General features: G+C 38.9%; 1 protein-coding gene across 1 annotated transcript; it reads left to right on the forward strand.

The window, feature by feature from the left end:
* The first annotated feature begins 5,116 nt into the window (after positions 1-5,116).
* On the forward strand, positions 5,117-14,471 carry gja10b (gap junction protein alpha 10 b). The gene is made up of 3 exons (XM_043685151.2): positions 5,117-6,038; positions 9,389-9,927; positions 13,667-14,471. Exons 1-3 carry the CDS (start codon positions 5,117-5,119, stop codon positions 13,703-13,705), a joined length of 1,500 nt encoding a protein of 499 aa, XP_043541086.2. The 3' UTR covers positions 13,706-14,471.
* Positions 14,472-15,307: the final 836 nt, after the last annotated feature.

Consider the following 15,307-nt stretch of genomic DNA (forward strand, 5'->3'; position numbering starts at 1 on the left):
AATTAACTCCAAAACCAAGTAAACATATCTGCTGAGACCTGATATTTAATTTGAAATTGTTGTTAATTTTTAAAAGTTGGATAGGCACCTACAAAACAATGGGCTGAATTTTCCCAGCTTCTGAATGATGTGGGCAATGGTGAGTCAGTTGAAAAATATGGCAAGAATGAAAAAAATGATGGAAGAATAGGTTGCTTCACCTCAATCAGGTGGCTGTGTAATGGAATCATCATTAATCATCGACATTGTTGGAAAGGGAGGTCTGCAACTGTTGCCCTCCAGAATTTTCTCTGCATCCTGAGGAGACCTTCTTTTTTCTTGAAGATGCTATTCAGCAGTCATTGGATGTTATAGGTTGGACAGAATCATAGGAACACTGTCCACCTGCACAGTTCTGCCCCTTGTGCAGCCTATGAAACCATTATAATGTGTTTGGGAATTGTGAATTCAGATGAATGCAACTTGCACAGCTTTAGTCATAGTCATAGAGGCATACAGCATGGAAACAGACCCTTTTGTCCAACTCTCCCATGCCAAACTTGTTCCCAAACTAAACTAGTTGGTGCAGGCAGAGGACTGGGGGTCCCAAGTGAGAACGTGGGAAGTGCAGAAGGCAGGAATCAATCATGGAATATCTACAGTGTGGCCAATTGAGTTCACACTGACCCTCCGAAAAGCATCCCACCCTGACCTACTCTAACCCTGGATTCCTACCTAATCTATCTAACCACCTCCAGACACTATAGGGAATTAAGCATGGCCAATCCACCTAACCTCCATATATTTGGACTGTAGGAGGAAACCAGAGTACCCAGAGGAAACCCACACAGACACAGGGAGAATGTGCAAACTCCACACAGTTGCCTGAGGGTGGAATTGAACCTGGGTCCCTGTCACTAGGAGGCAGCAGTACTAGCCACTGAGTCACCATTCCACACCAGGAATGTTTAATAATTTGGTTGAATGGAATGGGTAAGAGCTATTGAGAGAAGATGCTGAATGCAATAATGAGAGTAGTACAATGGGAGGTGAGTGCAGTAGCAGAATTAGACTGAGTGTAAAGTCAGGAGATGCTGCAAAACATACATTATATGCTGCACGTTCCTTCAGTCCTTCAGGGTATGATGCCAGGTCTTCTCTGGCAATCCAGGGGAAAGAAGATGGCCCTGTTCACCAACCTGTCCATCAAGACTTCCATCTCCATGGCAGCAAATCAGGGTGCCGATTTGCCTCTGCCAGACTTCCCCTTCGCAATTCCTCAGAGTCATAAACTGTAAAAAGGGCAATTACTGGCTTGCACTTTTTGAAATGGCACACAGTGGGTTTAAATATTGCACCAGTGGCATAAATGTCAGAAAGGAGAAAGTGAGGTCTGCAGACGCTGGAGATCAAAGCTGAAACTTTATTGCTGGAACAGCACAGCAGGTCAGGCAGCATCTAGGGAACAGAAGATTCGACGTTTCGGGCACATGCCTGAAAGAAGGGCATGCAATAAAGTTTCAGCTAAATGTCAGAAAGTCCTTGCATTGTGAGCACTTCCATGCAACAGAGTGGAAGAGCATTATCGTGGAGATATTGTGCATACTTATTCAGTTGATCAGTGTAAAATTGCATGAGATAAGTCACCAAGGCTCATAAAGGGGAATCCTCCATAAAACATATTGAAATTGACACATCATCAAATTTAGGAAAAATTTCAGCTTATCAGTTTTTTTTTCAGTCCATATAAGAGTATTTAGTTTAGAGTCATAGCATTTTTGCAGTAGTCCTATTATCATTTTTTAAATTAAATAGTTTGGAATGGAAATCAACATTTAAAAAATAATCTTTTGTGTGTTGTGTGTTACTGGAAAGTCCTGCAATTGTCACCCATACCTCATTACACTTGTGAAGATGGTTGTGAGCTGAATGCATATTTAAGCAATGCAGTCCATCTGGTAAAGGCCAGGAGTTCCAGGATTTTGCGCCAGCAACACTGAAGAAATGGTGATATAATTCCAAGTCAAGACATGTATGGCCTGGATAAGAAGAACACCAATGGTGGTGTTCCTATTTATGTGCACTTCTGTGCATGTTAGAGCTCACAAGTTTGGAAGATGCTGTTGAAGGACCTTTGGGAATTTGCACAAAGTGAAAGTCACCACCGTCCCAGAGGGACATAAGCTGCTCTCATTATGGAAGGATGACTAGTAGTGACAGTCATCTGACACATTAATCTGACAGTCACCATGCCACAGGCAAGGAGTGAGGATTGAAGATGTTGGGTCTTCACAGTGACCTCAGTACAAGAAGCTAAACTCACACTATCAGCATCACATTGGCAAAGCAGCCATCTAATCAACAGAACTGACCTAGTTTCCTCTTGCAAATGGTACACACTGTTGCACTTATATCATTGGTGGAGGAGATAAATGTTTAAGGTCTTCGATGCATGTTAATCAAGTGGGCTATTTGTTCTGGATAATTGGAGAGAAAATTCTGGAAAGCTGATCTGGAATAGACTACCTGAAAGACAGTAGACAATAGGTGCAGGAGTAGGCCATTCTGCCCTTTGAGCCTGCAGCACCATTCAATATGATCATGGCTGATCATCCTTAATCAGTATCCTGTTCCTGCCTTATCTCCATAACCCTTGATTCTACTATCCTTGAGAGCTCTATCCAACTCTTTCTTAAAATGAATCCAGAGACAGGGCCTCCACTGCCCTCTGGGGTAGAGCATTCCACACAGCCACCACTCTCTGGGTGAAGAAGTTTCTCCTCATCTCTGTCCTAAATGGTCTACCCTATATTTTTAAGCTGTGTCCTCTGTTTCGGCACTCATCCATCAGCGGAAACATGTTTCCTGCCTCCAGAGTGTCCAATCCTTTAATAATCTTATATGTCTCAATCAGATCCCCTCTCAGTCTTCTAAACTCAAGGGAAAACAAGCCCAGTCGCTCCAGTCTTTCAGAATAAGGTAGTCCCGCCATTCCAGGAATTGACCTCATGAACCTACGCTGCACTCCCTCAATTGCCAGAATGTCTTTCCTCAAATTTGGAGACCAGAACTGCACACAATACTCTATGTGTGGTCTCACCAGGGCCCTGTACAGCTGCAGAAGAACCTCTTTGCTTCTATATTCAATCCCTCTTGTTATGAAGGCCAGCATGCTATTAGCCTTTTTCACTACCTGCTGTACCTGCATGCTTACCTTCATTGACTGGTGTACAAGAGCACCCAGATCTCTTTGTACTGCCCCTTTATCTAAAGTGATTCCATTTAGATAGTAATCTGCCTTCCGGTTCTTGCCACCAAAATGGATAACCATATATTTATCCACATTAAACTGCACCTGCCATGCATATATTTATCCACATTAAACTGCACCTGCCATGCATCTGACCACTCACCTAACCTGTCCAGGTCACCCTGTAATCTCCTAACATCCTCCTCACATTTCACCCTGCCACCCAGCTTAGTATCATCAGCAAATTTGCTAATGTTATTACTAATACCATCTTCTATATCATTAATATATATTGTAAAAAGCTGCGGTCCCAGCACTGATCCCTGCAGTACCCCACTGGTCACTGCCTGCCATTCCAAAATGGAGCCGTTTATCACTACTCTGTTTCCTGTCAGCCAACTAACTTGCAGTCCAAGTTAGTACTTTGCCCCCATACCATGCGCCCTAATTTTGCTCACTAACCTCCGATGTGGGACTTTATCAAAAGCTTTCTGAAAGTCCAGGTACACTACATCTATTGGATCTCCCTCGTCCATCTCCAGAGTTACATCCTCTAAAAATTCCAGAAGATTAGTCAAGTATGATTTCCCCTTCATAAATCCATGCTGACTCTGACCTATCCTGTTACTACTATCCAGATGTGTCATAATTTCATCCTTTATAATAGACTCCAGCATCTTTCCCACCACTGAGGTCAGACTAACTGGTCTATAATTTCCTGCTTTCTCTCTCCCACCTTTTTTAAAAAGTGGTACAACATTAGCCACCCTCCAATCCACAGGAACTGATCCCGAATCTATCGAACTCTGGAAAATAATCACCAACGCATCCACGATTTCTCAAGCCACCTCCTTCAGTACCTGGGATGTAGACCATCAGGCCCCGGGGACTTATCAGACCTAACATCTCTCCAACACTAATTCCTGGAAAATATAAATTCCCTTCAGTTCAGGTCCTTCAGCCACTGTTACCTCAGGGAGATTGCTTGTGTCTTCTCCAGTGAACACAGATCTGAAGTACCAATTCAATTCTTCTGCCATTTCTTTGTTCCCCGTAATATATTCCCCTGTTTCTGTCTTCAAGGGCCCAATTTTAGTCTTAACTATTTTTTTTTGCCTTTCACATACCTAAAAAAGCTTTTACTATCCTCCTTTATAGTAAAGGGTGGTGGAAGCAGATTCAATGTTACCACTCAAGAGAATTGACATGAAGAAATAATGTTAAATCATAACAAAGAAAAAACAGAGGATTGAGGTTAATCGGATAGGTCTATGAGAAAGACGCCACAAAGATTAGCTTCCTATTATTTTATTTAGTGATGGTGGTTGTCAAAAAGGTGAACTAGACAGCAAGTTTAGGAGGTCAGGCAGCATCCGAGGCGCAGGAATATTGACGTTTCGGGCAAAAGCCCTTCATCCGAAATGTCGATTTTCCTGCTCCTCGGATACTGCCTGACATGTTGTGCTTTTCCAGCACCACTCTAATTTTTCCTGCTCCTCAGATACTGCCTGACATGTTGTGCTTTTCCAGCACCACTCTAATCTTGACTCTAATCTCCAGCGTTTGCAGTACTCATTTTCGCCGAACAAGTTTAGGAAACAATTCATTGAAATAGTTCAAATTTAACAGTTGTTCAGTGTTCAATCCCTGCCAGAATGTCCACCAGCAATGACTGTAGGAGGAGTCACATATTATGTACAGCAGTATTGACAACTAATGATTTTTAAAAAACACAGCCTAGACCAAAGGATCGATTAGCAAATAAACGCGGAGATAGAGATAACAACATTGAACACCCTGGGATTTGACAATTGATAGATACGGTTCACTGGCGAAAAGGATGAAGCATTTATTGTTTTCAAAGCGAGAGGAAATGCGGCTGTGAATATGGGCGACTGGAATTTGCTAGGAAGCATTTTAGAAGAGGTACACGTTCACTCGACCATCCTTGGGAAGATCTGGCTGACGATCCTTTTCATTTTCAGGATGTTGGTCCTTGGAGTGGCTGCTGAAGATGTTTGGGATGACGAACAAGCTGAATTCATCTGCAACACAGAGCAACCAGGCTGCAGGAACGTCTGCTACGACAAGGCCTTCCCCGTTTCTCTCATTAGGTACTGGGTCTTACAGATCATCTTCGTCTCCTCGCCGTCCTTGGTTTATATGGGACACGCACTCTACCGCCTGAGAGCACTGGAGAAAGAAAGACAGCGGAAGAAAGCCCACCTTCGAGCCGAACTGGAAGAAATGGAGCCGGAGATGGAACAGCACAGGAGGCTGGAAAAAGAATTGAGGAAGCTGGAAGAGCAGCGCAAAGTAAATAAGGCACCTCTCCAAGGTTCACTGTTACGAACTTATGTCTTCCAGATCCTGACCAGATTGGTGATGGAGATTGGTTTTATGATGGGCCAGTATCTCCTGTACGGATTTCGACTTGATCCTCTCTACAAGTGTCTCCGATCGCCCTGTCCCAATATCGTGGATTGCTTCGTTTCCAGGCCAACAGAAAAGACTATTTTCATCGTCTTCATGCTCAGTATAGCTGCCTTTTCCTTGCTTTTGAATATACTTGAAATCGTTCACCTAGGAATCAGAAAAGTCAAACAGGCGCTTTACCTGGAGTCAGACCTAAGCATGCACGAATCGAAGAAGAACTCAGTTGTGCAGCAAGTTTGCATTTTAGCAAAGTCCTCGTCTCATAAACCTGACCCAAGCGCCCTCGGTGGTTATAAGTTTTTACCAGAACAGCAGGGACATCTTGGAAACATCCCTATTTTCTTGACTCCGATGTCTCTTAGCATGATTAAAGGTGAGGCCTGTATTATTTAGAGTCAGAAACATTGACATTCAGTTTCTTCTGCATGCAATATTCATATCAACGAATTATATGTCTAAAAATAAGAAATGGAATTAACAAGGGGCCAGTCAGGTTCTTCAATTGGGACAGTCCAGATTCCAATAATTCACAGGGATATTTGGTTTGATTTATTTTTTACAAAGCTGGTGGAGCAGTAAGCAAAACCATGTCTCATTTAAGTCAGTTGTGTAGGTTCCATTTTTGATACAGACTTTTAAACTTATCAACATGTTTTAAAAACTTGTATTAAAAAATGTTAGGTAATGATTTTTAATTATAATGCTTAAATATTGATTTTGTGTAATTCTACCGATCTCAGTCAGGACAGGAGTAACCAAAATTGACCTCAGCATCCAAAGATTAAGGCAGTGCCAAGAGAAATCACTGCTAGATTTGACACTGTAGGTGACCATAGTTTTAACGCTTAAACAGTTTAAACATTTAAAAGAAAACATCTTACAGGTGAATGCATTTCTGTGTATATTTACTTAACAATCATGGATTAATATACAATGCAAAATAATTTTGAACTTTGTCTTTTATCATAATGTGATTATCTGGCATGAATGATCAGGTAACTAACTACGCCTATTATTCATTTTTACTTACTAGTGAAATTGTCAATTCATCCAGATTCCCAATTAATCATAAATTGCAAGTGGCTTGTGTACAGACTAAACTAGTTTGGAAAGTAAATGAGACTCCTGCTAATAGAGCAATTGAGTACAAACATGGATGTTCATGTTCAATTAGCTAGCATTGCTGGGTTAAGCTCTCACATGAAGGATTCAGCACTTTCAGAAGAGAGAAAAGGAGTATTAAAATTAGCATAAAATGAAAAATGGTATGTGGATACTGTGAACAAGTTAACCTCACACAGTATAAAAAAAAGCCAACAAATTATGATATACTTTTTCACCATTGCTGGATTTAAGTATAAAAATATTTATTCTTGAGATCCTAATCATGATCTATATGTAAGCATATACATTATAATACATATGAATAATTTGGTATTTCCTCATACAGTCTTACTCCCAAACATTGAAAAACAAGGGTGTAAGATAGCTTAGTAACTGCAAGCCACTCAGTCTAACGTCAAAGGTGGGGAAGCTTCCAGAAACAATAAATTCGGACAAAGTTAATAGTCACTTGGGCGAATACTGATCAATTAAAGAGAGCCAATATGGATTTGTTAAGAGAAAACATTGTTTAACTAGCCAATAACTAGCAGGAAACAGAGAGTTTTTTTCGTGTGCTGTAATAATATATGACTCTTGAATTGATGTGGTGTGCACAGACTTCCAAAAGGCATTTGTTAAAGTGATTTGACAAATATTTATGAACTAAGTTAGAGCTCATGAAATAAACATTATCGGAATGACATGTAATGAAATTGGCTATGTTATAGGAAACAGAGAATAATGGTTAACAAATATTTTAGGGATCAGAGAAATACTTTCCCAGTGATCAGGAGTTGGATCATTGTTCTTCCTGATATAAATTATATCTTCCTGGTGTGCAGGACACAGTTTCAAAGCTTGCAGATGATAAAGAACACCGTGTAGAACTTCAAAGGATATTGACAAGTTAATAATTTGTATGGGACAGATGACAGTTTAAATTTAATACAGAGATGGGGGTGGGGGTGGGGGTGGTGTGATCCATTTTGGTGGGAAACAGTCCTCGAGAAACAATGTAAAATAAAAACCACCATTCTAAAGGGAATACAGGAGTTGAGGTGCTTGGGTTGATAGGTACATGTGCAAAAAACATTAAAAATGGCAAAACAGGCAGGAAGACAGTTAAAAGAGCAGACAACAAGGAGACCTTGTTATTTTTATTTCAACTTAGGGTGGCTCGGTGGCTCAGTGGTTAGCACTGCTGCCTCACAACACCAGAGTCCTAGGTTTGGTTCCAGCCTCGGGCGATTGTCTGCGTGGAGTTTGCACATTCTCCTTGTATCTGCATGGGTTTCCTCCCACAGTCCAAAGATGTGCAGATCAGGTGAATTGGCCATGCTAAATTGCCCATAGTGTTAGGTGCATTAGTCAGAGGGGGGTGGGTTACTCTTCGGAGGGTCGGTGTGGACTTGTTGGGACAAAGGACCAGTTTCCACACTGTAGGGAATCTAATTTAATAGAAGCATTAATAAATTGGCATATAACATTGTATGTAACTAAATAAATAGAGAAAGGATAATAGTATAATTTAATTTATGATGAACGTGTGGCAATCAAAAGAAGAATACAAAGTTGTTTTTTTTTCAATATATTAGAACCTGCATGACTTAAGAAATGTAAATGACATAGTAAATCAGATCTTTTTTGCTTCAAGGAATATCAAATGAACTGATATGGAACATACAACATTGAACAGTACAACACAGGAACAAGAACTTTGGTCCACCATGTCTGTGCTGATCATGACACCATTCTAAACTGATCTCATTTGCCTGCATTATATTCCAATTACTCTATTTCCCTGCCCGTTCTTATGTCTGTCTAAATGCCTCTTAAATGTTGCTATTGTACCTGCTTCTACCATCTCCCCGGCAGCATATTCCAGGCATTTACCACACTGTATATGCCCTATCATTTGCACTAAAGAGCTTGATTTGCAGTGTTATTTTGTATGGATGTGAGACCTTATGAAAAGAGGAGATCAGCTTGATTTGAATTATACTATTTCAAATTAAAAGTAAATATTATTGTTTTAAAAATGTCATTTGATAGCTTGTCATCTCTACATTATTAACCAATAATGTTAACTGTATCAATTAAATTAGAATAATCTGTTCGTTTGCAGTGATAAAAGAAAGAAGATGCTGGAGAAACTCAAAAGGTCTGACAGTATCTGTGGAGTGAGAGAGACAGAGTTATATTTTGAGTCGAATGACTCTTACTCAGAACACTGGAGTAAATTTATATTTGACTCTGAACATTAACTTTGTTTCTCTTTCCATGCATGCTGCTAGATCTGTTGTGTTTCTCCGGTATTTTCTGTTTGTATTTCTGATCTCCAATATCCACGATACTTTGTTTTTACTTGAATGTTCATTTGTAGCATTGGTACTTTTGCCTACAGGTTGGCCTGAAGTTTGAACAATATATTGCAACAGTTAAATAGATCAGTTGGCATGTAAGTATGCAAGCAGTAGAGTGTAACATTTTTTCATAGAATTAAAACAGTCTTGTCTAACAAACATGCGCATATTAAATAAGTAACCCATTGCATGCAAGCAAATATATTTTAACTGAACTCATATGTGTGTGGCTCACATTTCTGTTTATAATTTTAAGGACCAATTGAGCGGGCTGGAAGAGAAAATTCAATGGATCAATATCAACAAGACCAAGAGCAACGCACTAGACAGCATGATGATGAGCATTTTGATGAGCAATCGAGTCAAATGAGGCACACTCATCACACATTACAAACTCAGAATCTCTCATCCAGTGGTGATTGTGCCTACAAAACATCTCAACAATATGGCATTGCTTCAAAAACCAACCATAATATTGATAATGCATCGGAACAAACTAAGCCACCAACGTACCCATCATGTCAAATGGAAAACTCAGTCCCCTTTCTTAATACAATTCGCAAACAGAGCCAAGTCAGTTATTACAAAGACTATTTGGAAGATCATACTAATATTCAAGATTCCACTGTCAGAAAGGTCAGCTGCACTGGGTCTAAATCAAAAATGGTATTGGAAAGCACATTGGCCAGCCAACCCGAAAGTCCAGATTCCACAAATGTCTCTAGTTCTGAGTCAAAACATAAAGAAGGGAGTCCACCTGTTAGTCCTCCTCCACCAAGTCGCAAAATGTCAATGGTAGGTATAACCTTTAAAAGAATTTCCAATGTCTATTTCATAGATTTTGAAATACTGCATTCAAATATTAGGATAGACCACTGAATACACTACTACCAGAAGTGTAGCATTAGGTGCCTGTAAATGAAAGACAGTGATTCACCCTCCATAACCACAGTTACTTCAATGATGGATAACCTGAGAGGTCCCTGAGTTGGAGGATAGAATTAATTAAATAGTCATCAAAATTCTCTGACATGTAGAGGTTTATGGTGATCATTTTAGGATTAAATTGATCTTAGCAGGTCCTTGAACTAATAAAGATTTTCAATATAATGCTAACATTACTATAGTAAGACCAAATTGTAATATCATTATGAATTATGGGGACATTTCTCTCTGATCCGGAAAGATGAGCTAGCTAGCTCTGGGGATGATGGTGATTGTAAACACTCTTTCAATCAACTTGTCCGTTTTCTGTGTATAGAAGGGCTTACTACATGCAGGAACTCAGCAAGCTACTTTTTAAATACTTGCAGTGAATCCTCATTAATGATGCCCTGTGAAACAAACACTGTCATCTAATATAACAAGCTTTCATAAAGTTTGCTTAATCATGAGTGTAAAACTTCTAGCATTGCTGGGGATATGTTGCTGACTGTTTTGTGCACTTGGGAGTGTAGATGCTCCTTTGTATGGGAACTGACTGGACACCTCTCGTGACTCAAATACAATCTGCTGAGTGATCAGATACTCCGTTTGCATCAGATGAAGCTAAATTGGGGTTGCCAAGTTGCAGTGAGACATCCTAAAGTTTTTGAATGTGGTGAATCAGTTTGCCAGTAAAATTATTGCCAACATTCTGCAAGACCAACTGTGAAACTGGTTATGGTGCAGGTGAACAGTCAACTTTCCAATAACTGCCAATACAGTCAGCTCAGTAATTACTTCCATTGATTGTAATAAATGTATTGCAAATAGGGAAGAAGTTGAGGATCACTGGTTGCTCAGTGAAGTATCTGCCTCTGTCTGGAATATTTTGGTTCCATAAGTCACAAAAATGAATCTGAATTCTGAAGAAGGGTCACTGGACCTGAAACATTCACTCTGCATTCTCACCTCAGACCTGCTGAGTTTTTTTCCAACAATTTCTGATGTTTGTTTCTCAAAAGTGAGACAAGGTCAAAAGTCACAGTTATATAACCTGGTGACTGTGACTTTTGGCCTTGTCCACACTAGTCCAACACTGGCCCTCCACAACAAAAGTTAGAGTTTATGTATTTGTGCTGTTTGATTTTTTTAATAGGTAGTATGTGGATACTGAGGCTGGTGGTTGTGTGAGTCAGGGCAGGAGGAGTTTGGAGGAAAGCAGTTGAGAACGATTGAAGCAGCTAGGTAAGGGAAGAGAAGATCAGAGCTATAATACAAAGCTGCAGAAATTGCTGACCAATTTTCAGTTGGCTAAGACAATTTCTTGTGGGTGGCTTGTCAGTTCTAAGGTCACCATATAGAATATGACAAACTTGGCATTTCAAATTCCAGTGATCCTTCATAGTTCAGATGAGGTGAGTGTGGTGGTGGGAATAGTAGGGGAGGCCATGGTTAGAGGAATTCTGAATCTTAATCTGATCCCTTGATGGATATATATACAACATTTGGTGACTGGTTACCAATGATTCAACTTTTTCTTGTTAGATTGGGAATGTAGAATCTCCTAGCACTGAACGTTGCAATCTTAACCCCTTGCAAGGAGCAAATGGAGGGTCTGTCCCTTACAAGATCCCAAAAATATATTACATCCTGGCATAATTTTTAGCCTATTAGAATGACAATAGAAACATAGGAAAGGGGACTATAGATTATTGCTTCAAAGATGTAAAATTAGGTGTTTAGTCACAATGTCGACCATCACATTGTTCGTTTAAAATGAAGTTTTACTTGAAAATTTGTTGAATTATGGGCAGTTAGTGGTTTTCAGGAAAATGTTTAAAACAAATCCTACTGCGCAGTCTTATCATACAGCATTCTTTCACTTAAAACAATCAATCAGTCTTAAAAATATACAATATATCTCCTTAGGTCTTTTATCTTAGAATATTTTCCGAAATGTGATTTTATTGTAATAGTTTTAAAAGCTTGTTTAATAAACAAATCTAATTTGTTATTCTTGACTAAGAAAATGTTTCTCATATTGGAACAAAGTTTAAAAAAAGGTATAGGAGATCTTGAAAAGTATATTAAAATGATCACAAGTGTTTGCAAGTGTTAGAATAATTTAAATTTCTAGCATGTGGAGTAATTTAAAAATTTATCTTTGATCACCTTATGGTGGTCTGGTTAAGCGCCAAAGTAAAGCTTCTCTTTACGATGTTTGCCTGCAATTTATCTCAACAAATTTGTCCATTTGAAAAATAGACAAAAAATATTTGCAACTGAATCTACATATTAGACAAAATGAAAAGTTGGAGTTGAACACAATGCTACAACTGAGCATATCATGACAAACCACTTTGTGATCATCCAGTTAAATATTCAAGAAATCTGAATTATAATTAATACAGCAATTGAATCATTAGAAGTTTTGGTTGGACAATTTTAAGAAAAGTGGGGAAATAATCAAAGCAATAGAAATTACAATGTCAAATAAGTAGTCCGAATCTAGAATGCATGATTCAAAGGGCTGTGGAAACAGATTCAATACTATAGTTTGAAAAGAAGAAAAGAAAATGAAAATCTGTAGAGAAAGACTAGAGAATTTGAACTAATTGGATGAGTCTTTAGGTCATTCTCAGCTCCAGGACATCACTGAAGGCATTTGTCAGGATAGTGTCCTTTCAACCAATCATCTTCAGCTATTTCAATGACCCTCCATCCATGGGCAGATAAGTAGCAAGTAAAATTTGCCAAACAATTTCAATTAGAGTCTCACCATCTCTCCTTGACATTCAAATCTGTATTTCATTTTTACTACTATCACTGATTCCCCTGCAATCAACATCCTTGGGGTTACAATTGACCAGCAATTGAACTGGACCAGCCATATAAATACTGAGGTTGCATATTCTGAGGTGAGTAACTCACTTCCTGACTCCCTCGCGCCTGTTTACCATCTAGATGGCATAGCCAGGAATGTGCTGGAATATGCTCCATTTGCTTGGATGAGTGCAGTTCCACAATACTTAATAAGCTCAACACCATCCAGGACAAAGCAGCCTCCTTGATCAGCACCCTGTCCACCAAATTAAACATTCACTTCCTCCTTCACCATGTAAAGTGGCAACAATGTGTACTGCATTCAAAATGCAGAGGAATAACTCACTTAGGCTCTTTCAAAAACATTTTCCAAACAACAACCTCTACCAACTAGAAAGAAAAGAGCAGTAAATGAAAGGGAACAACACCAACAGCAGTTCATCTCCAAGCTATATACCCACCCTGAATTGGAACTGTCTTGTCATTTCTTCAATGGCCCAGGATCAAAGTCCCAGAGTTCCCTGTCTAACAGTACAGTGGATACATCTACACCACACCCATGGTTCATGATGAAAGCTCACCATCGCTTTCTTAAGACAATTAGGGATGGAAAACAAATGTTGACCTTGGTGCCCACATCCAACAAGAGCATAAAAAGTGCAGGCCTGGGTATTATGGGGCAGATTGCCTCCTTTTGTGCTGTGCAATTATAGAATTCCATATTTCTTCTTAAATTTATTCAAAAACGTTAAAAATGCTTTTTTCATAAATATCTTTTCCCTTTCAGAGCATGCTTCTGGAAATTTCTTCCATCATGAAAAAATGAGGACATGATTCAACCCATAAAAATGTTGAAATTTATGACTGCATTAAACACCTTCAGAAGATGAAGCTCCACAGTGAAGCAACAGAAAAGGCAATTTCCTAAATCCCAAATATCAAGATATAAAAGCTTTTATGAAAATTTATTCATTCAATATTGCTTAGCTTTTAATCTGTGAAATATTTAATAAGATCCACACCACTTGCTTGCCTTTAACTTACTGCACATTCAAACAATCTGTAAGGCTATGTAATGATGCAAGTTGCAAATTGCTTGATGTACTTCATCTGAAGAAACCTCGAAATAAAAGTAGCAAATCTAATCAGACCTTTTTTGTGTGTGTAATCAGCCAACATTTCAATAATTACAAGTGAAATTTCCTGTTCATGACATTTGTATTATTCAAAACATAAACTCAGAATAAACAAATCTCATTGTAACAAAAAAAAATCTGAATCAATTTGAAAGAAACTACTAACACTTACAGCAAATTTCCAATTCAAATATTATTCAGGGGAACATTTTCACGATTGTCCCTGTTTTGAGACAGATCAGTGAGATTTCAAGTTGAAACACACTTCCAGGAAACCGCTGACTATGAAGAAATGAAATCCATCTATACTGCAGCGATTAAAGATCCACAGCAACACTTCAAAAGAAACTGCACTTTACTAAAGGAGGCACGACTAAATACGTTGTGCAGTAGCAGACCACATAACTTCCAGCAGAGCTCCACGATGCAAGAAGGCAATCAGTCAAGAAACACAGAGGAAATATGTATTGTGATCCATGTGGTGAAATGAGTGATGTTTTAGAACAGAAATGAGATGGACTGATATAATAAAGTGCAATTGCTTAAAACTATATTTGCATGAAGTCATCTTTAAGTTTGTGGAGGTCTATAAACTGTAATCAACTCTCATATTACTATATTTGACTTAGGCAAGTTAGCCTGTGAGTGGCAGCTGGTTATTACATTCCTCGACTATTTTTTTATTTTCATAGCCTGAAAAACAACTATTATTTGCTATTTAATGAGCAAAATGTGCTATGGAGATTTTGACAGAATTGGAGAAGTCTGTAAACAGACTAGTGAGGCCTGGAGCAAATACAAAGAGTGTGGAAAAAACTTAGTGGACCCCATAGCATCCGTGGAGAGAGAGAAACAGAGTTTGGCAGTTTTGAGTCCAACATGATATTTTCAGAACTGAAAATTTTGGTAAACAGGTTCATGTTTTGTAATATGTACAGATGCAGAGCAGATGTTATAAAGGCCCAATGCAAAAAAATCAATGGGTTAATGTAAAATAGGTGTAAATAGAGGTGTGAGAGGGAGAGAATGAGTCCTTGCTATTGCAAAGTAAATGAGACACAAGCATGGCACGGCTGTTGGGGGAAGGATTGAGGAAGAGAATGTAAGAGAAATAGAAGACAGATGTAAAGCAATTGGTTTGAGGCTGTTGAATTCAATGTTGAGGCCATGAGGTTATAAAGTGCCTAAACAGAAAATGGAATGTTGTTCCTTGAACTTGTGTTGTGCTTTGGTGGAACATTGCAGCAGGCCGAAGACAGAAATGTTAATATTAGTGCAAGGGGATTGATTGA

Source organism: Chiloscyllium plagiosum, unplaced genomic scaffold (genome assembly GCF_037043375.1).
Source record: "Chiloscyllium plagiosum isolate Xiang-an unplaced genomic scaffold, Cpla_swu_hap1 HiC_scaffold_3, whole genome shotgun sequence".
NCBI lineage: Eukaryota > Metazoa > Chordata > Chondrichthyes > Orectolobiformes > Hemiscylliidae > Chiloscyllium > Chiloscyllium plagiosum.